The sequence below is a fragment of the Mirounga leonina genome, unplaced genomic scaffold, assembly GCF_011800145.1.
Source record: "Mirounga leonina isolate KUSES-001 unplaced genomic scaffold, KU_Mleo_1.0 Mir_151, whole genome shotgun sequence".
In the NCBI taxonomy this organism is placed as follows: Eukaryota; Metazoa; Chordata; class Mammalia; order Carnivora; family Phocidae; genus Mirounga; species Mirounga leonina.
In genome coordinates this window covers 44,348,024-44,371,607 of record NW_023270377.1, presented here as the reverse complement: position 1 = coordinate 44,371,607, position 23,584 = coordinate 44,348,024, and the positions used below count along the sequence as shown (strand labels likewise).

General features: G+C 37.7%; 1 protein-coding gene across 2 annotated transcripts in view; it reads right to left on the bottom strand.

Moving 5' to 3' along the window:
• Window positions 1-14,773: 14,773 nt before the first annotated feature.
• COL5A2 (collagen type V alpha 2 chain) overlaps window positions 14,774-23,584 on the bottom strand; it is a 335,664-nt gene continuing 326,853 nt past the window's right edge. For both annotated transcript variants that reach the window (XM_035007551.1, XM_035007550.1), the window contains 5 exons: window positions 23,042-23,149; window positions 20,742-21,033; window positions 19,405-19,592; window positions 17,139-17,378; window positions 14,774-16,465 (listed from right to left, as the gene is read on the bottom strand). In XM_035007551.1, the coding sequence (XP_034863442.1) occupies window positions 16,319-16,465; window positions 17,139-17,378; window positions 19,405-19,592; window positions 20,742-21,033; window positions 23,042-23,149 (975 nt within the window). In that variant the 3' untranslated portion in view covers window positions 14,774-16,318. The remainder of the gene's footprint in view (window positions 16,466-17,138; window positions 17,379-19,404; window positions 19,593-20,741; window positions 21,034-23,041; window positions 23,150-23,584) is intronic.

Here is a 23,584-nt window from a genome sequence, read left to right as displayed (position 1 = left end):
ACCTTTATAATTACATTGGGTGCAACCGGACAATTTAGGATAATCTCCTCATCTCAAGGTCATTTGATGACCAACCTTAATTCTGTCTGCAACCTTATACCCAAAATAGCATCTAGTGTCCCATGTTATGATGATTTCACCAGGCTGCTTTTGGGGTATGATTTTGAATATGGCTCTGAAAGTGAGCCTTCTCTTCATATATGTTTATTTTATGAGCCTGGGTTCTATAGCTTTCTCTGAATTTCCCTGAAATTTAGACAAAACCTATAAATTACATTTCTACTTAAAACAGCCAATGTTCATTTAGGTGGTTTGTAACAAAGAACCCCAACTCGGCCAGCAACTGATAATAGCAGTAATGACAGTGAGCAGAAATTCAGGAAAATGGAAAAACTCTGGGATCAAATATTATACTGGTTAGGGGTAAACATAGGAAAATCCAATTTGCATTTAGAGATGAGAACTTGTCAGTCTGTGGAGATAGGGCTCACGTCTGTGGTTGCCTGGAATGATTTGCAATGTGAAGCTAAGGCTGAAGAGGGTGAGTGACCTCTGCTATGCAACAGGATATTTAAATTTCATGAGAAATTGCAGGACAGCATGCAGGTGTGTCTGCTTTATTGCTGATCCACAGGAAGAGAATGACAAGTTCAGATCCGTATCTTCTTGGCTCAACGTGCAGAAGGAAAGCTATGGCCTTTCCCTGACTGTGCTAAAATAAATATATTAACATGGAAAAACATATTTTAGAACTCATCTCTTTGCAAAGGTTTGAGATAACCAAAGAGCAAATATAAATCTTAACTTATTGCAGATCAGCAAACTTCAACATAAACCTAAATGGGTTTTCGAATTCTTTGTTTGATTGGTACATAACTAGGAAGTAATAGGACCCCAGAAATTTGCATGGGGTTTTTGAAAGAATTCTCTTCAAATATTCCTCTTTCACATTAAATTACTCTAGCCATTTAAAATAGGACCCTTTATTTCCTACCTGCTAATATTTCTGCCTTTCTTGAAATGCAAGATGCCTCCAAGAAAAGACTAATTCTCCTCATACTTCACTCCCACCACTGCTTATTGTCTCCAGATTTATAACTAGAGTCAGATCCCAGAATGCTTTGTGTAACAATTAAGAAGTCAATCTCAGAAGGAGGCTTACACATAAAAAGAATGAAAAAATTTCATTAAATAGTATTTTCTAAAATCTGGGCAATATGTGTGGAAGAATTGTGCAATTCAGGTTAGACAAAATTCACCAATATGTGAATGTTAATAGAAAATTCTAGAAAGGCTATATTATTAACATGGTTGGTTGACTGAACCAGGCCTCAGAGGCAGCGCAAATTAAATGAACAAATGATTTGAGACATTGCAAACATCCTGCCAGATGGAGAATTAAAGAAGAATTAAGATAGAAAAATTGGAATGGCTTATCCTATGTGAGACATAACTTACCTTCTAACTATATTCTTAGGATGGAACACCAAGGTCTTAAGAAATACATAGTGAGATGTTGCCAGACCTTTGAAAACTTCCTTGGAAGTGTGTCTTTAGTCTAGAGATGGAAGTAGAAAAAAACCAGCTGAAATAAGCTTCTTGGTTTCACTGGAGATGACAGGAGTGGACAGAAGCCAAAAAGCATCTCTAGATCACTAGAAACAAAGTGAGAATAACTATAAGAGACAACAGGGCTAGAGTGGTTTTTTTAAAAAAAGGCCTAACTCAGAAATATCATATCTTTGGTGGTGGCTAATTAAGAAAGGGTCTACTATTTGGGTCCTGCTAGATGGGCTGACTGTGACAGCTGTACTTAGTTTTTCATAAACAATAATGACAAACAATTCTAGTGCTGGTAGAAAGAGAGCTTGGTTGAACAATCATACAGGATATGACTCTCCCCCCAGTTTCCAGACTATGAGACAGTTCATAGATCCAGTACCCTGAATGAAGTTCAGAGCTTTGGAGGAAGTCTCCTACAATAACAACATAACTGATGAGCCAAGCATTATTATTAATATGACCAAGCATTTTCCTAGTCACCTTAAACTTATTAATGTACAATTCACTTCAATCCTATGAGGTACTATTATCTTCATTTCACCAAACAAACAAATTATGAAAGACTAGGTAAATTGCCAAAGGTCACCTAGCTAGTAAGAAGTTAAAATTTGGGGTTAAGATTTTAACCCAAACAATCTGAATTTAGAGCTGATACTTTAAGCCATGACAGCAAACAGTATAAAAGTTACCATGTTAAGGATACATCCTCTTGCCAGTCATTAGAGTGTCATTAGTCTCCCTAATATCTCCCCTGGACAATCTCAGCTATATCCAAAACTTCAGTCAGCACTTTCACTGAGGATAACTCACAAATTTACATCTGTATTTTGTAGAACAAATGAACCATGTTTTCAATGGCCTAACTGAGACCCCCACTAAAATGTCTAAATGTCTTTCATGAAGCAAGCAATATGGAGATCTTGAAGAAGATCATACCAGACAGAGGGAAGAGCAATTACAGAGGTATTGAGAGAGGGGTGTTCTTGGTGTGTTCAAGGAAGAACAAAGGGAGACTGATTGGAGCAGTTAGCATGTGGGAGAGTAGTATAAGAAAAGACCACCAAAAGAGACAGGGGGATAGATTGTATGGAGTCTTAGAGGAAGGGTGATCTTTGGTCTAGCTTTGCCTGGGAGAGCACTATTTATGGGTACTTTCTTGATGTCTCATGACATTCAGCATTTTAGGACTCTCTAAATATTCTGATTTTATGATATTAAATGGCCACCCGACTTTTATTTGGTCACTGTGAAGATCTTGGCCTTTGCTCTCAGTGAGATGAGAAGTCATTGAGCAAATGGACAGCATGATCTGGCTTAGAGTTTTAGAGTGTTGCTGTGGTTGCTCTTTTGAGATAATAGTGTAGCTTCCACCAGGATGGTAATAGTGGAAGTGATGAAAAGTAGTTGGGTTCTAGATAGATGTTGAATATAGAGGCAACAGGAATTGCTAATAATGTGGATGTGTGGTCTAAGAGAAAGGGAGATGTCAAGCATGAATCCAAAGCTTTCAGCCTGAGTAATTGGAAGAAAAGAGTTGGCAATATCTGAGATGGAGGAGACTGTCAAGGTTAAAGATTTTGAGGGGTTCAAGATTTCAGGCTGGGAAGGTTACATTGGGGATGCCTCGCAATCACCTAAGTAGACTTGCTGAGATGGTGGTTAGACAAATCTAGAGGTCAGAGGAGAGATCCAGGCTAGAGAAACACACTTACGAGTTTCCGCATAGGCATGGCTTCTACATCCATGGAAGCAGATGCAATCATCAAGTAAGTGAGTGTAGAAAGAAAGGAGAAAGGGAAGAAGGACTGAACTCTGGGGTAGTCCAATATTTATAAGTTGGAGAAATGAAGAGGAAACAGCAAAGAAGATGGAGATGTAATGAAAGGAAACCAGAAAAGTACAATGACCCGGACAGCAAGTAGGAAAAAAGTTTGTTGTCTCAACGTTAAATTCATAGCATATTACAAGGATAGGTAAGCTTAGAGTTGATGTATTCCAAGCCACTAATCACAGATTTTAAAAAGTGAGATCAAGTGAGGTTATATCAGTTTTCCAATGTCCTATAAACTACAGACAGTGACGTGATGCAATCCCCCAACTTATATTACCACTTTAAAGCCATATTATCACTTAATTATCTCTTACTTGTTAAAAGATTGAATACAACTCTCTTTACCTTCAATCTGGCATTTGACAACAATTATTTCACTTCCTTGTTTTTTTTTATTATTTATTTATTTATTTTTTAAGACTTTATTTATTTATTTGACAGAGAGAGACACAGCAAGAGAGGGAACACAAGCAGGGGGAGTGGGAGAGGAAGAAGCAGGTTTCCCACTGAGCAGGGAGCCCGATGTGGGGCTCGATCCCAGGACCCTGGGATCATGACCTGAGCTGAAGGCAGACGCTTAACGACTGAGCCACCCAGGTGCCCACACTTCCTTGTTTTAAATAAAATTTATTTTATAAGTCTTGAGAATGAAATTTATACAGACATTATAACATATTTGGAAAATGCAGACAAGTAAGAAGGAAAATTGATTAACCTTGTCCCATATCAGTGGACACTTCCTTATTCTATGTATATTCTAACATGATTGGGACAATACTACATACGCAATTTTGTATGCCACTTATTTCATTTAATGGGATACCGCTTTATTTAAATTTTTTTTAATTTTGGTAATAATTGGGAAAAACACAGAAGAAGCTATTTTTTAAAAGTAAAGACTATGAAGTTAGAAATCACACTAAAATATCCTTTCTTCTGTCTAGTTTATATTAAAATTTTACTTGTCTGGGTTCTATCTTAGAGAAATGTGCTTACTTTTAAAAGTGAGTCAGAAACTGTGAAAAATATTTTCCTTTCAGACGTAATTCTCCATTGAGTCATAACTCACTAAGTGAGCTTGATAGAATATTAGTGAAACATTCTATATGACAGTGCACAGATGAAAACTCTCACCAAATCTTTGTGTTCCCCAATCTGCCACATTATAGTTTTCACAGATCTTATAAAAGAATCACTTGCTGAGTTCATGCCACAAAGAAAAAAAATGATATCATCTGTGGCCAATATTTTTTAAACAAATTCTTCTCTGATGATAATTTTTCTTCTCTTTTTCTTCTCATCTCTTTAAACATTGACCAAAGACATATGCTCATTGCAATGTTGAAATGAGACGTTTCATAATTAAATAGGTGGGAGAAAAAAAAAAGATTTAAGCTCTGTCTTAGATTGGGTCCTCTGGAAACACACTGCAAGGTAGCAACTTGTGAGCAGAAGATTCATTAAGGAGTCATTTCAGAAAATACAGAAAGGCAGGTTTGGACTGAAGGAGAAGATGACCCACATGCAATTGACACCGAGGTCTCATACAATCCTATAACAAGTTCTGGAACTGAGATGACCTTTCTGAGTTGTTATAATTCACAGTAAGGGGGATGGGTCTGTGCATCCTTGACTCAAGGCAGTCATTGACTAGACCAGAATGTGCAAGGGGTGGGAGGTATGTTCAATAAGGCAGTCTTGGTGACTAAAAGCAATTCTCAATGAGGGGAATGGTGGTGAATCTTCAATAACAGGCATTCTGAGGGGCTGTCAATGCTTTGGCTTTGAAGAGAAAATCTGAGTGGAACAACATACTATCTACTATAACCCCTACTCTCTGCTCAGTGCTCTACTAAACACTATAGGGGGATATAATATATAATTGCTCCTCCTTAGAAATGTGTTGTCTATCAAGAATTGGTCAGTTGAACCCATATGAAATGGTACAAAAGCATTCAAGATGGTTAGCAATTAAGTGCCAAATGGTGCTGGACCAACCAAGGAGATATAGATACTACATCAGAAAAAAAGAAATGGCCAATGATGATTATATTGTCAGGACAGTCTTTAAGAAGATAAAACTTGAGCTGTGGAATAAAGGAGTATGATTTGGGCAAATGGTGGAGAAAAGGAAAGCCATTTCAGACTAAGAAACAAAAGAAGAGAAATAGAAGCAAGAATGATTATTCTATGCTCTTGGAATAGTGAAGAATCCAGGCTACCTAAATGTATTCATTTCAATTCAGCGACATTATTGAGCAATTATTAAATGCAAGGCCCAGAACCAAGTGCTCAAGAAGATTCAAGGAGAATGAGATACCATACAATTTAGAAAATAACATGTCATGGGACTCAACATGATAACTTGTATTAGAGAGATATGAGGTACTAGAAAGACACAAGGAAGGAACAATCATGTCCACTTAAAAGGCTATATGCAGAGAGTGGCCTTTGAGGCAGACTTTAAGTAACAACATTTTCAAGGAGAAAGAGAAAGGAGGTTCACAGAAAATACTGTAAAGAAAGAGGTGCAGAGTTATGAAATATATCTGGTGTTTAAATTAGCCCAGTTTCAGATGGAGCATAGGTTTCACCGGTGGTGTAATAAGACAAGGCTAGAAGTATAGTCTGGCCCAAAGAGCTTACAATAGTAAGGTGACAGGGTTTTTGTTTTTGTTTTTGTTTTTGATCTGATTCTTAATGTAGAGCCATTTAAAGGTTTTAATTATTGGAAGATTCTTGCTTGAGGAGAGTCCAAGGTCGAGGAAAGTGTGGGGAGACAAGATCAGATTAACAGGCAGTGAAGACGTATCTATTGTGAAGAAGGAAGAATGAATCACCATTTTAGGGAGGAAGCGGATAAGACGAAAAAAACTTGACAAAAAAATCAGGGCAATTTTCTTCCCCCAAAGACTAGACTAAGGAGTCACAGAGTGTAGACGTCCTTGCTGGGAAAATTAGGTTAAGAGGGGAAAATGGGGTCAGCAAAAGGAGGACATCAAGAGTCACGCAGGAGCTGTTTCTGTTTAAAAAAGGAGGACTACGTGGAAAGTTACACAACTCCAGTCTTAACAGCTTTCTACGTGGCGGTTCAACACAACAGTGATTCACTTGGAAGAGCGGTTGAACATGATAAAATGTGTGACTGATTGCAGAATACGAGGTCAGGGGCGGCTAAGCAGATGTGGAAATTACCCTTCTACAGATGGTGGATGAAATCATCTGGCTCCAGATGAAATCATGAGGGAGCAAAACTTCCAAAGGAAAGAGGGAAAAGGCCAGCGTGGTGTTTGTGTGGTGGGAGGGAGGCTGTGGAGGGAGCAACGGCGAGTCTCATTTGGCATCCTGTAGCTTTTAATGGCTGAAGAAAGGAGGGTTTAATTTTGAGGGCTGGATTGTGATGAAGTCAAGGGCTATGAGCACAGAGAGGAAACTGAACAGAAGGAAGGTATCATTAATGCTCTTGACAAAAATGATTCGGGCCTGATTTTCAAATTTTGTCTTGAATTTAAACCACCTGGAGACTGTTCTCTGTGGAGGCAGCAAGAGCACAGATTTGAAGGGATGCAGGCATTCCCTGCCTGGGCGAACCCACAGAGCAGAGAGCACAGCATCCTGCGGGGAAACATGTCAGACGTCCCGGAGGGTGGGGGTGAGCAGGGACTGCAGTGCCTCTTCCTTATCTGAATCTTTAGGGCTTGCGTTTTGACTACAGATGTGTTCCTTTCCTGTTATGTTGTTCTCATTAAAGTGGCTAATAATTGGGATCATTCTGTATCTCCAGCTGCCTTTCATTGTATAGCTTCTTACCGTTTCAACTGCTGGGAAAACTGTTCACGCTGACATTACAGTTCTACCTTCCTCTGTTGATTACCATCGAAGCCACCTGATTTACTTCACATACGTACAGACCCATCTCTTATAATACTGAGGGCATTTAACCATCCTTGCTTATGTGCATAGGCTTTTGGTATGCACTCCCTAAATTGTGGTAAATCATATTCTTTGATAAAAATAAATGCAATTCCGGTTTTTGGGTTTTTTAACTTGTAAGATAGTCACATGGTAAGGCTTTAATGTGCATTGCATATCATTTGAGATGTTTCTTGATGACAGCAAAATAAAATCCAGCAGAGAATTATAAGCATAAATTATATAGAATTATGCTGAATTAGTGCAATTTCATCTTTAGGGCTTCTTTTTCAAAAAGATTTTATTTATTTATTTATTTATTTATTTATTTATTTATTTATTTGAGAGAGAGAGAGAGAGAGAGGAGCAGAGGGAGAGGGATAAGCAGACTCTGCTGAGCGAGGAGCCCAGTGTGGGGTTTGATCTTACAACCCTGAGATCAAGACCTGAGCCAAATCAAGAGTCCAATGCTTAACTGACTGAGCCACTCAGGCACCCTTTTAGGGCTTCTTATTATAATAATCTCACTGGTGTCTTTGCCTAGATTGATTTTTCAACCAGAATTTTCATCTTCATGTTTTTTTCTATTTGTCTCCTTGATTTTAGTCATGAAAGTGTAAAGATGAGAACAAGAATGCAGGACAGCATCAGAGGTGGCTTTCAGTTCTCTTTCCAAAGTTTGTGGTTACCCTTAACAACTAAGGTTCAGGATTCTGTAATTGAGAAGTAATACTCCTAGTAATAGGAATATAACTTTTCTTTTTCTTTTTTTTCACCCTTAAACATCAGTGCTCCTGGTGATCTGTCCTAGCTCACTGCTCTCCTTTTAATTCCTTCTTGAGAGATCGCATTCCCACTTGAAGCTCTAACAGCTCCTCCATGGGATGGCTAGAATGTCTTTAAGTATAAACCCAACCTGTGTCCAGCTGGATGCTCCACAGGTACTTTCCATATGTCTTCAGCCTCTCCCCAGTTCTGCTCCCCATTTTAGGAAATGCCACCATCTTCCATCCAGCTACCCAAGCCAGAAACGAGAATTATTTGAAATTGTTTGCTGCCTCACCCCCTCTTTTTCGTCATATTCTGTTGATTCTATTTCTTAAGCATCTCCCCAATCCATCCCTCTTTCTCCATCCTCAATAGCCTTGACTTCTTATTCCTTGTTTCTTTTTCTCCAATATTGCTATAACTAATCTATTTTCAGTCACACTCACTTAAAAATTCTGCCAAGGTGATGTTTCTAATATGCAAATCACAATACGTGTCTTACTTGCTTAAAACACTTCACTCAGTATTTTGCAGTAAGAGTTCTACCTATATTTTGGATGGTCCTTATTTTGTTCAAAGGGATTAGCCCTGCATGCAAAATATTCAGCATCTTTGGCCTATCCATGAAACGCCTAGATTATTTCCCAGTTTTTATGCTAACCACAAACACCCTCCTCACACATTTCTGAGGGCCCTCTAGAGGGTATGGTTAAACTCTCAGCTGAAAACCGAAAATTTCCTAAAAGAAAGTCCTCCAGAATAATTTTCAATCTCTTTCGCTTGACATACAAGTCCCTTCCTGACGTCTCTTTCTGCTTCTTTTATTTACTTCCCTGTGATGCCCTGCATTTAGTCCTAGTGCCCTGACTTCTCACTTGGGGTTCCCCAAACAAACCACATCTTTTAAGAGCTCCATGCCTTGATCTACGTCATTCTTTATGTCTGGTCCCTTGCTCAAGACACTATTTTCATCGTTCAAGCCTCAGGTATTCTTCTTTGCTTCCCCTCCTTTCCAAATCCCAGTCTAGTTTAGATGGCTCAGTCCTGTGGTTCCACTGTGAATACTTCGTTAAAATCAGTTATCACCACATATTTATTCAATTCAGTTGGTGTGTTTTTCTGTTTTACCCACTAAATGGTAAATATACAAGAGTGGCTTCCTGTTGATTGGATAGTCATTTTACATTCCAAATAAAAAATGCCAATATTCTTACATGAAATACACATGCAAATCAAGCACCCACACCTGATTCCTAGGCTATAGTCTAAATCAATCTGCCATCATTGTGAAATCGGTTTTGTCATGTGTTTTTAAGTTCCACTCTGTTTAATATCTGTTCTTGTAATTTTTACAAATGATATTTTCAGTTACTTGTCATCCTGTAAAATTAATGGTCCTGGAATATACCCCATTGTATCCTGCTCTTTCTCTTTCCCACAGCTCACATCTGGTCACAGCCCCTCCCCATACTAATAGGAATCTGAATAAACCAATTTGAGAAAATGACTTTAACTATACCTTGCACATGAAGTTAAAAAAAAAAAAAAAAACAGGCAAAAAGTATATGTTTCCTTGCATCTTCTTTTATACCCAATACAATCAGACATTTTAAAATCTGTCAAATTCTGATAGAGTTTAATTTCTTATTGTTTTGGTTGCATTTTTTTTCTAATGATATTAAATATCTTCTACATGTTTATTGGCCTTTATACTATGGCTTCTGTGAATTCTCTATGTAGGATTTTCATATTTTAATTTTTTTCCTTCCTGATTCCTAAGGAATTTTTGCAAGTAAATCTATTAAATATTTTCTGTCATATTAAATACAAAAATTTTCCCAGTTTGAACATGCTTGTAAGAGTTTTATAATCGAGATTTGAAATTCATTTTAGAATCTGATCTTCCAACATTTTAATCTATTATTTATATATTTGTTTCATTCTCATTCCAAGATTATTAAACTGCTCAAAGTATTTTATACTAATACATTTAGAGGTTTTATTCAGTCCATTTGGGAAATGCCTTGGTATGAGGACTAGAGAAGGAAACATGCTTTAAAATGATAAATGTTTATCAAGTTTCTGTAATATAATTTACTGACTACATGAGAATTAATTATATATTAAATTGTAATATACATGCATAGATTCATTTCGAAATACTCTTCTTTCACCATGGCCAGTAGCTTTTTATTATATTTTTTTCATCTAATTTTATCTAGTAGGGCCAGTGACCCAACTTTACTCATTTCTGTTTTTTTTTCGGGGGGGGGCATGCTTTATCATTTTTCTTGCATATTTTTTACTCCAATGAATTTTAGAATGATTTTGTCATGTTCCGTGTTTTTAAGATCCTGTAGGGATTTTGAGTGGGGTTGTATTTAATTTAGGCATGAATTTAGGAAAAAGAATTACATTTTCCAAATACTGAGCTTCCCTATGTGAGAATAAGGCACATTTATTCCCATTTTTATCTTATTTTACATATCTTAGTGAAATGTTACAGTTTTTTAGTCAGGTTCTATAGACTTCTTGTCAGATCTAGTCTTTGGTGTTGTATGCTGTGACTGCCATTGGGGATAGAATCATTTCTTCTATTGTGTTTCCTATCCAATAATACAAATAATACATAGTAATAGTGATACATGCTTCACACTAATACATAAATCAATTATTAATACTCTCTAAGTGTACTTTTCCAGTTACACAGTATATAATTTCTCATCATTCACTCAATGAATATATTTTGAACAAACACAAATATACCAGGCAGTATGTCGGATCCTTATAAATAGCCCCTGCCCTTGTAACAAATACAATAGAGAAGACTGACCCTAATTAAATAATCATAAAACTGTGTAAAGCATTGTAATTGTGCTATAAGGGAAAAGCACAGAGTGCCAAGAAAATTTATAACAGGGACTTTATCTAACCTGGGTGGTGGTGAAGGGTGAGGATGTCCTTGAACAGAACTCTAAAAGATGAGTACAAGTAAACTGGACAAAAGGAATACATACGCAAATAGACTTAGGCAGGATGGGGAACCCTGTTTTGGGGAAATGGACAGAAATCCATTGTGTGTGGAGCAGAGAGTAGGGCAGATAATGACAACATGAAGCTTCAGGAGTCAGGTGTCAGGTCATGGCAGAGACTCTGAGTTTAAGGATTTTTATCTTTATCCTGGAAGACACCACCGAAATTTTTTAAGGGGTGTGTGTGTGTGTGTGTGTGTGTGTGTGTGTGTTGGATGGAGCGGAGTAGAGTGAGGTGACATATTCAGACTTGTATTTCAAATTGACCGCTCTAGCTCTTGGGGAAGAAGGGCTCAAAAAAGAGCAAGAACGGATGCCTGAAAACCTGTAAGAAGGCTATTGAAGGAGCCCAGGAGAGAGGAAATGATAATGTGGACAGTGTCATGGCAGAGGAGACAGAGAGAAACATTTATTAGGCTCACGACTTCAAAAAAAGCGAAAGCGCCAGTTATTTCACCAGCAAAATGAGTTTATTTGCGAATAGCGATTCGGGACCCGCACACTATGGCGAATCATACGCAAATCTGGAGAACAGAGGACGGGGCTTGCTTTTATAGGTGAAGGGAGGAAGCTGGGAGGGACTGTTGCACTGAGTTCAGTGCAACAGCTGGGCTGTTGCTGGGCAAGGAGAAATCCTTCCTCCTTCCTCCTGCTGGGGTATGTAAAGTATGCTTCTTTTCTGTTGGGAAATTCAAGTTACGTTTCTTTACAGCAAGTGGTACTTTGTGCGAGCTCCCCCTTCAGGGCTTTCCAACTCCGTTTTAAATTAGGTTTCTTTCTTTCTCTTTCTTTTTCTTTCTTTCTTTCTTTCTTTCTTTCTTTCTTTCTTTCTTTCTTTCTTTCTTCTTTCTTTCTTTCTTTCTTTTTCTTTCTTCCTTCCTTCCTTCCTTCCTTCCTTCCTTCCTTTCTTTCTTTCTTTCTTTCTTTCTTTCTTTCTTTCTTTCCTTCCTTCCTTCCTTCCTTCCTTCTTTCTCTCTCTCTCTCTCTCTCTTTCTTTCTTTCTTTCTTTCTTTCTTTCTTTCTTTCTTTCTTTCTTTCTTTCTTTCTTTCTATTCTTATGTTAATCCCCATACATTACATTATTAGTTCTAGATGAAGTGTTCCATGATTCATTGTTTGTGCATAACACCCAGTGCTCCATGCAGAATGTGCTCTCCTCAATACCCACCACCAGGCTAACCCATCCTCCCACCCCCTCCCCTCTAGAACCCTGTTTGTTTTTCAGAGTCCATCGTCTCTCATGGTTCATCTACCCCTCCGATTTCCCCCGCTTCACTCTTCCCCTCCCGCTACCTTCTTCTTCTTTTTTTTTTCTTAACATATATTGCATTATTTTTTTCAGAGGTACAGATCTGAGATTCAACAGTCTTGCACAATTCACAGCACTCACCATAGCACATACCTGCCCCAATGTCTATCACCCAGCCACCCCATCCCTCCCACCCCCCACTACTCCAGCAACCCTCAGTTTGTTTCCTGAGATTAAGAATTCCTCATATCAGTGAGGTCATATGATACATGTCTTTCTCTGATTCACTTATTTCGCTCAGCCTAATACCCTCCAGTTCCATCCACGTCGTTGCAAATGGCAAGATCTCATTCCTTTTGATGGCTGCATAATATTCCATTGTATATATATACCACATCTTCTTTATCCATTCATTTTATTTTCACAAGGCAAAATTGAAAATACTTAGCCATGCCAGCATTCTGGCATGGTGAGGGAGAGAAGTGTCAAGAATGACTCGTGGTTTCTGGCCTGATTAAATGGATGGATAATGAGACTATTGCCTTGAGATGGGGAACACAGAACATAAACCAGCGTTGAGATAGGAATAACATACTGAGCTACAAGTACCTTTGAAACTCAAATGAAGATGGTGAGTTAAACATTTATGCATGCATTTCTTGAGCTCTAAGGAGAGATTTGTGCTCTGTTATGCATTTTGGAGCTACTGACACATAGTAATTACAACTGTGGGCATGGATAAGGGCCGGTGATGACAGAGTATTGAGTGCGAAGGTAAATAGGAAAAGACTGATCCCTGGGGAATGCTGACACTTAAATTTGGATAAAATGATGCATTGCTAAAGGAGGTTAGGAAGAAAAGCTGCTCTTGGGTAAGCCACCCATTCTGATAAAAAATCAGCTTCCTGACACGTCTTGTGCTCCACAGACTTGTGGTTGTCATATGGTATCATGGCCTTGGTTTACCATTATTGGGACTCAGCCCCCAGATCAGCTTTTGTTTTTTTTTCCAAAGATTTTATTTATTTATTTGAGAGAGAGAATGAGAGACAGAGAGCATGAGAGGGAGGAGGGTCAGAGGGAGAAGCAGGCTCCCCGCCGAGCAGGGAGCCCGATGCGGGACTCGATCCAGGGACTCCAGGATCATGACCTGAGCCGAAGGCAGTCGCTTAACCAACTGAGCCACCCAGGCGCCCCCCCAGATCAGCTTTTAAGAGATTAATAACATACTATATGTTAATTAATTGAATTTAAATTAAAGAAAAAAAGCAAAACCAGAAAAGAAAAAGAGATTATTCTTAGTCCCTCCTGAAATCTTCATAATTTCAAAGAAAAACAGCTTGAGATGCTCTTTATTCATAGTGGGATAAGGACTCTGCAGTATTTCTTTTTTCCCCTCAGAATTGTTTGCACTTGCTCCCAGCCATATAACACGATTCTGTTGAGAAGGGATGTTGTCTACAATTTCCCTGAATCTCTTGTCAATTTGGAATAAATTACCTTCAACTTGGCCATGATTTGCCAAATTTTATGAGTTTGGGATTTTTTTCAGCATTCTTTATGCTTTCTTTGCTATTTTTCTTCTTTTTCTTAATTTCTGTTAATTTTGGAAGTTTTCACTTGTATTTTTAATAAATTCATAATCAATGAATGTCACCATCCTCCCCAGATGTAGATTATTTCACTTTTGATCATGTAGAGTTTGAGGTATCAGTTAGGAAGGTAAAGAAGTCCACTAGTCTAGTGGGACCTATGGATCTAGATCTCAGACAAGTAATTTGAGGGCCTTTGGAATTGTCTAGGTCAACCTTTCATTCCTGAGCTCCAAATAAGAGCTGGTATTTCTGTAGCTAGAGATTATTAGTGTTTTTGACTTAACAGAATCACCACATATTTCTGGTCCATCTATCTGAACTTGTACAAAATGTATAGGTTGGACTTGAAGGAAGTTTCAATACAAACCAAATTCATAAATGTCTTCAGGTACATAAACATTCAAATGGAAGATGTAGAGCTCAAATAATAACCAATTTGGGAAAAAACAATGTTGTGAAATAAATATTGAAAATAAAACTCTGAAATCATTTAGGCTAAATTCGTATGTGATATACTTGGAAGCATACGTTTTATTATCACAGTTTATTCAACCATGAAAAATCAGTTGCTTTTCTCTTTTTATCAATAATCCTACCCTGAGATTTTTAAAGGCATAGACAGTGATAATTAGTGTCATGTTGCCTTTGTGCGTGATGTTGAAAATTGATTTTCGTTTCTGAGCCATTATATACACAATGGAATGTACTTGTTGTTTTATCCTTTAAACAAATGACCAAAAATAATACTACAACACTTTAATTTTCACCATTGGAAGTAAAATGGATCTAATATGTTCAAAGGAATTTCACAAAACAAAAACCATTGACATGACAAAAGCGTGCATTTAATTTGATGTTTTGCAGAGATACATGACTAAAGTTGTGTGCATGGCTTGGCCTTTGGGATGGTCCCAGCTGTTTATTTTTAAAGAAAAAATAAAAATGGAGCCAACAAATGCAATTAAGGGGGAAAAAAACCTTGAGACACAAGGGGACCTACATGTTCTGGTCTAAGAAACATGCAAGTATCACAAAACATTCCAGATACAGTATGACAGATGAACAATGAAAAGGCACTGGAACAATGCTCCTTCTTTCAGAAATGGGAAGTCTAACAATTATTTTTTCACAAATGGTATTGATGAAACCATCTTTATTTTTAAAGAATTTTATAGAAGGAATTTTAGCACCATCATTAGAGGAAAAATAATAATACATTTTAGCCCTGCCTATCTCCAGTCTTGGAATAATAACAGAAGCATAGCACCTTTTAGTATCTAAAATATAAACAAGAATAGTAAGTCCATCCCAGCTTCTAGAGATGAGGTAGCTCATGCTAAGAAATGTTGGGTCACTTTTCCTACGAGAGTTCAAAGGCCAAATGTTCTAATTCCAATCATCACATTTGATTAGAGTCAGCTCCACAACTTGAGTTTCTAAATCTTTTTCTTCATTATAGGCTTCAGGATGATGAGATTGTACATGTGGAAGACTCTCGACTTTGGGTCCTGGACATATGTTTATAAAGTTGTACATGTAAATTATTTTGCATTCAATGTCTTCTTAAACAAGAAAGTGCAAATGTATTCAATGGTATACTCATGTAACTTCTATCTACATTGATGGAGTCAAGAGGGAAAGATACCTTTAAATTTGAATGACAAAAAAGTCTGAACTTACCACACTTTACAAAAATTTAAGATCACTTTGTTTTCCAGAAATTCCACTGAATATATATTACTTAAAAATTCCATTTGAGACACTGAGAAACTGATTTTTTTTTCCAAAGTTCTCTTTAAAGAGTTTTTATGGTAGTTAAACAATATCAAGACATGCATGTGGGTTTCACTCACAAGGATAAACATTTTGATTTCATTTTTAATTGATAATCTGGGAATGAGAGGTCACAGAAGGGCACTACTTTCTATTTTTCAAACTACAGCCAAGTGAAATAAACATGTATTATGGTTTTACATACCCCACTCTTTAAGCTACCTGCCAGGAAGAAGAATTTTCTCATAAATACTAAGCAACTTTGTCATTACATTGAAATAAATTGAAGAAAACAGAGATTCATTTATTCAATCAGTTTACTTTTTTAAAAGGTGGTCATTGTCATTGGTCATCTTAAACCTAAACTGCTGTATTGAAAAATATTTTAAATCAATTAAAACTTGAGGATTGTAAGTAAAATAAATATTCTGAAGGAAAGGAGGCCAGGCACTTAAGACCATATATACAATGCTGATGCAGGATCAGCCATTATTTCAAGAGTCTCAGGATCAGCTTCAAACAGTCAAAATTCTTGTGAATGGGGTGGTCATTGATGGCGGGGGTGGTGCTCATTGTCAATGTATCTTGGCTTGCTTTACACAAAACAAACTGGCCCAATTTCGATGCCAAATTCTTGGTCTGTGCTGCCAATATCCACAGGGGCAAGATCTATGATGGGTAAGCGTGCCACGTTCTGCGTTCTATATTCAAAGATGGTCTTGCCCACATTTCCATTTCGTTTCTGGAATTAAATGATGCAACGGGTTAATGGTATAGACAAGTTATTCCAAAGATGTTAGATATAAATTTCCAAGCCAAATTTTATAATGTGAAAGCAATGATTTTTAGAGCACTACTTAAAATTAAGAGCACTGCTAACATCAAGTTAGGTCCTGGCATGGCTGGCAGGCATTCCCTTCATGTTTAAATTGAGGAAATGCCTTTTGTTCTTTTACGGCTTCCAAAATGGTCACTAATATAAATTATGAAAGCCTTTTTGCTTTTCAAAAATGAAACTATAATTCATCAATAAATATTTTCCCTTTTATATCTATATATGCAAGTGAGGAGACATACAAATCAGTGAAAAAGGTAAGGTGTATCTCAGAATGAATATATGTTTTAGAATCAAGGAATTTTAGGCCTGGAACTGAGATTAAATAAAGTCACTTGCAGAAGAACCACCGAAGAGTTTACAGAGGAGCTGGGTTAAATCCCAAGGACCCAGTCCTTTGTTAGTTATTTTGTATTAAAACTTCTACTGTGCTTCATGGACTAACACACATTCATGTTTACCCTAAAGAACAAGTATAAACAAAGTGAGAGTAAGATTGCCCCCACTTCTGCCATGACAGTATTTTTATCAAAAATAAATTTCTTCTTCAACCAGATCAATGTAGGTCAAAAGTACTTACAGAGCAAGTATCATGAAGAACGATATATCTGAATCTAACATTTCCCTCTGCTTTGATTTCCAAGTCATTTGACCCTTTGAGAACCACAGCTTTCTTGAGGTTCTTGGCTTGATCATCCATGTATCCTACACTGTTTTTACAGATGTAAGTAATGTTCTGGGAGGCTTCTTTTGATAGAAGGCGCAAGAAGGTCATTTGAGTAATGGCTGCATTAGGTGACTGATGATCTCCATAAACAAACTACAGAAACAAAGAGTCTTTGTTATATGAAACACTGAAGGGTTTCATAGTGCCCTCTGTGTGTGTGTGTGTGTTTTGATTTCAGACATCAGTTTTGAGAAATATTACTTTTATTCTTTCATATAACAACATACTTTATCTATATATAAAAATATTTTGAAACTTCTATGAATATTCACAAGTAAGAACCTCTGTCCTTACTATCCCAAACAAAAGGTAATGAAACCAATGATAATTATAACTCATCAGAGGAAATTTAAGTATTTTTGAAATCTGCTTCTCTATTTGTTTAAAAAGTCTTAGATATTGCTTTTTAGAAGTTATACTTAAGCATTGACTTAATCGTGTATCAAAAATAACTCCCTGTTTTTATTGCTAATTATAATAAGAACTGGGACTCAATTACTGGCTTAAAATCTTTTAAAACCCACTGTTACATACTTAGAGGAAATACGAATTACAAACTTTCCATTAGCTAACAAAAACAGATAATCAAAAATATTTTCCTACAGGTTCTTTTCTACTTATCTTCTATTTCGAATTTTATTTTCAAGGCTCCTACTTAAGCCTCTTACATATTATATTAATTAAGTTATATTTCAACTGGGTATATTTAAATTTTAAAATTTCCTACTCATTAAACAAGGGTAGAGTCTAGTATATCCTACACACATCCATAATGTCTCATTATGTTTGCTATGAACACGTGTTCTGAGGAAAGATCAGAAGCAGAGGTGAGAGGAAAATTGCAGAGTTAGGCTGCCATAAGGAGATCCAGAATGAAATATTCATATTACAATAGGAAGTGGCAAGGCTGGTTGAGAATCAAAATACAGGACCATGAAAGAAACATAAAGGAGAATGGACTTAAAAATATTAAAAGAATTCATATGCAGTTGACCCTTGAAGAACATGGGTTTGAACTGCCTGGGTCCACTTATACACAGAATTTTTCAGTATATACAGTATACGGTACTACAAATGTATTTTCTCCTCCTCAGGATTTTCTTAATGCATTTTCTTTTCTCTAGCTTACTTTATTGTAAGAATATAGTATGTAATATATACACCATACAAAATATGCATTAATCATCGGTTTATGTTACGGATAACGCCTGTAGTCAACAGTAGACTATTAGTAAACTTTGAGGGCAGTCAAAAGTTGTACGAGGATTTCTGACTGCATAGATATTTGACTGATTTTTCTCCCTAACCCCTGTGTTCAAGGATCGACTGTAATTATACAAATGCCTTAAGTTTAAATAATACAACAAAGTTTACATAGTGATCTAATTATTAAAAATACTATTATGGTAACTATCTAATATTTATTTGTAGCTTACCAGGTACTAAATAATATAAGCTTATTATAGTCACACAGAGACTGTGAGATAAATATTATCACTTTCACTTTATTTTTAAAATTTTTTTAATTTATTTATTTGAGAGAGAGCATGCATGAGCAGACAGAGGGGCAGAGGGAGAAGGAGAGAGAGAGAGATCCTCAAGCAGACCCCCCCTCCCCCGCTGAACACGGAGCCCAACACAGGGCTCGATCCAGGACCCTGAGATCATGACCTGAGCCAAAACCAAGAGTCAGAGGCTCTACCGCCTGAGCCACCCAGGCGCCCCATCACTTTCACTTTAAAATGGCAAAACTGAGGCTCCAAAAGGTTAAGTGACTTCCTGAGGTCACAAAGTCAGCAAGAGATCCAGGTGCTAGTCACCAAGTTCTCCTGATGCTAAATATAATCTATGCCTTTCAACTGTGGCAAGATCCTTTTAAGTATACTCCACAGTCAGTGTCACATGCATTAAAAGTACTAATAGTAAAAACAATTACCTTTCCACATTCCATCAATGGGAAAATTATCATTCAAAATTTATGTTAATATAATTCATAGTAAAATTTATTTATGTAATAATAAACCTGGTCAAAAATAATAGCATAGTCCTAAATAAGTAATAAAACACAATAAATAATGAAAAGCAAAGAATATAATTTTTAGAAAGTATATTAAATTACCTGAGATCCTCTATTCATATCAAGACCATACCAAACAGGCTTATGGTCAGAAGACTTGCTGGCCCACCAGGTCTTACGTGGTACGCTGGGTGGGTTTGCTGAAATACATGTTTCTCCTGTGTCCATGTTGCAGTAAACTTTGATTGCATCTTCAACAGATCCCTGGTTAGGATCAATCCAGTACTCACCTATTTTCCAAAATAAAAGTACGTGCTAAATAGAATTTCAAACATGATTATGAGTCTCTGAAAGAATTAACAGAGGGTTTGAAGATACGAACTCACTGATGAAGGACTCTTTTAAGAGAGAGTATCTCTGGGCGCCTGGGTGGCTCAATTGGTTAAGCGACTGCCTTCAGCTCAGGTCATGATCCTGGAGTCCCTGGATCGAGTCCCGCATCGGGCTCCCTGCTCAGCAGGGAGCCTGCTTCTCCCTCTGACCCTCCCCCCTCTCATGTGCTCTCTCTCTCTCATTCTCTCTGTCTCAAATAAATAAATAAAATCTTTAAAAAAAAAAAAGAGAGAGTATCTCTGTTCAGGAAATACTCTGCAGCTAGGAAAAAGTAACTGTTACACATCTGAGCACTTTCTACTGCCAGGCACTGTTTGTTTTGTTTTGTTTGTTTGTTTTTTAAAGATTTTATTTACTTATTTGACACAGAGAGGGACAGCGAGAGAGGGAACACAAGCAGGGGGAGTGGGAAAGGGAGAAGCAGGCTTCCCGCCGAGCAGGGAGCCTGATGCGGGGCTCGATCCCAGGACTCTGGGATCATGACCTGCGCCAAAGGCAGCCGCTTAACCAACTGAGCCACCCAGGCGTCCCACCAGGCACTGTTCTAAGGCACTTTGCCACATCATGTGCTGAAGGCTCAAAACAGACATGGGAAGGAAATATCATTATACCCATCTTATAGATTAGAAAACTATACCAAAAAGAGACAATCCACAATAATTACATGGCTTTGCCAAAATGGATGTGTTCTCTTTAAATTTAGAAAGCCGATATTTTAAAGCAAAATATAATTGGAATCTAATAATCTATGAATAAAGTAAATAAATGAGTTGAACTACAATTAGAATGCTATAAATTATCTCTGGAACTACATGAAATGGGATCATTAATAGAATATGCCCTCTTTTATAATACTTATCTCATCCTATAATTTTTCACGTCATTTTGACTGTCCCCACCACTAAAGCATAAATTCTATGACAGGCTTGCCATTTTACTTCTTGTGTCTGTCACCTAAGTAGAGACTCAGTAAAATATTTAGGGATGCAGTTGAGAACACAATCAGAAACAATGGACCTTGCTCAAATGGGGAGGTGTCTACCCACCGCTCTGCTTTGCAGAATGGCAAAGCTTTAAGTCATCACACGTCCGTGCTGGATGCTTTTTAGAGCCATCAGGACTGCGCATGGTTTCAATCTGACTACTGAGTGACTTCAGGGTAGCATGAACCCCTGGGTCAGTTTTGTTTTTGTCGTCCGGAGCCGCCTGATCTTCGGTAAACTCTGGAAGTGGATCCGGCATGCTGTCATCGTAGTGACCCATGATATCTCCAAGAGCAGCTGTAAGGTGGCCCGGAGGACCGGGGGGACCAGGTGGACCAGGCTCACCAGGAGGACCCTAATTTTTAAAAAATCAGAAATGCAGTTAATATATATTTTTTGTTTTTGCTTTTCAACTGGACACAAAGGCATTGATGAGACTTGTATGTGGGGAGTTAGTGCGATATCCCAGTTTGATGGTACCGACAGATCTGTGATCTCATGATTTTTTTTTCTTAAGATTTATTTATTTATTAGAGATAGAGCGTGAACACAGGTGAGTATGAGTGGGGGAGAGGGGCCTCTAGAGGGAGAAGCAGACTCCCCACGAGCGGTAAGCCCTAATGGGGCTTGATCCCAGGACCCTGAGATCATGACCTGAGCCAAAGTCAGAAGCTTAACCCACTGAGCCATCCAGGCGCCCCTGACCTCATGACTTTTTAAAACTAGATGGCTCTGGGCCTGCTCCTGTAACTTTTCAAGTGTGAGAAATGATGCATAACTTTTATCAGGCAACAGATCTGCAAGCCAGCATCTGAGACCAATAAAAATCAAAGCATAAAATATTTGCTCCGATGTTTACCTTGCAGATGCAATATATTTTATATTAAGAATGTGTAGGTATGTACATTCATTTCCAAACTGGGGCAAGGCAAACTAAAATATTTCAAAAAGACTTACAGACAGGAGCTGGAGGAGGAGATGCAGAGGAGTTGTGGGTGCTAGTTCTTTAAGACCTCACATCTATATCAAGGGAAATACCCGCAAGAAACACCCTGAAAGAATTTTCCCCTACTTCCAAATACAGAGGAAAGTATAGGAAGTCTTTTTATGTGCATTAATTAATGTGTAAATCAAATTTCTCTGTACTAAACAAAATTGAATAAAGTTCTCTTTAGCCTTTTTATTAACAAAAATAAACAGCTCTCTTACTTTTCTTGCCATACAAGAACTATTGGAGTAATAGGGACATAAGCACAGAAAGTGCTTAGCAGTGGATCCTCCCTATCAATCGCTTCCCAGGGAAGAGCTCAGCAACTTGAGGGGATCGGGGGACAGCCTGCAAGGGTGTGTAGTCCACCTTTCATGTGGGGAGCGCAGTGCTGGCTGTCAGAGGGCTGGAGTTCTATACTAGCCGCATCGTGTTAGGTGCCTCTGAGCAAGTCGCTTCACACTGCCAACCTGGCCTCACCCTCAACAGACTGGTAAAGCCGTTGGGTTTTTTCCCTTTAAGGTCATATCATGATTCTATGCATTCCTTTATGCTAATAGGGGGGAAGAGATTTTTTTTTCTATTAAGGACCACCGGACCACAGAATAAAGTCAATCAAGAGCCACATAAGTCAGAGGTATTCCAATTCTACAGCTGTTTTCCATTCCCAGAGAAATAGATAGGAAATATTCCTCTTGACCATGGGGAAAATAAGGCTGTTCCATCCATATAATAAATAATAAATATTTGGTTTAGTGTTAATATCAGTAAAGGGAAGAGACAGAATAAAAAGGGAAAGGTAAATAAGACCAAAGAGGAAGAAATAGCACAGAGGGATGTGTAAACTCACATACATACACGCACATGGGTGCATGGCAGAAATGGGAGCGTGTTTCCCAAATTCCTGATGTTTCCCAAGTTGATACTATTGGAATGTTTTATAAGAAGTTTTAATTTAAATCCTTTCTGAATGGCATTTTCCATAGAGAAAAACTTTAATTTTGTACTTTTCCCTTTCCAGCCTTTTCCTGAATGACTGTACTCATCAATGTCACGTTTAGTATATTGCCATTTAAAGCGAAGTGACATTTTTGTAACTTTAATTATAAATACAATCATAACCTGCTATTTTCTCTCATTGGTGTCACACGAAGTCCAGGCTTCCGTAGCTTGGACTCTAATTTAATATGCTCTGAATAATCTGTATTAAAATACTTGAAATAGTTACTCATATGGACAAGTTCTTGTATGACTTCTAGGTTTGTTTCCAGAGTCCTTTCGATCTCTTGTCCACCATGCCGCACAGATGTTCCTTGGGTAGAGTCCAAGCTTTGGGAACCAACAGCATTTCTTGCATGCAAACCCCTGTGATTACCTCAGGTCCTGCTTCTCCAACACTGCCCCGCACACCAGGGGGCCCGATAGGCCCAAGTGGTCCAGGGTTTCCTTCTTTACCCGAGGGACCGACTGGACCTGGAGGACCCTGCCAGAAAAAAGGACTGTATTTTAGATTCTATGAAGAGAACTTTTTACAATGACTGTCTAGTCAAAGAACTGTTTTCCTTACAGAGCAATCACAATGGTTTCTCATTCATTGTCCTGCTGACTAATCAATGGAGTTCTGGCTCCTTAATGTTCACTGTTTGATCACACTTGGATTCTCCATCATCCATACATGGTAAAAGACCCCCATCAGTCAAAAACTTTACTGGACTGATCATCCACTTTTATGGGAAGAAGGCTGTTTCATCAAATCTCATTTATTATAAAGTTAATTAGAAATTTAATTAATTAGGACTAAGAAAATGGCAGAGGTATGAGTGATTAATATAAGTTAAACTTCTGTGCTTATTCCCCAGGATCTCATCACATCCCAGTTATATTAATACTACTCTTCTCAATGTTATGTATGATTTGT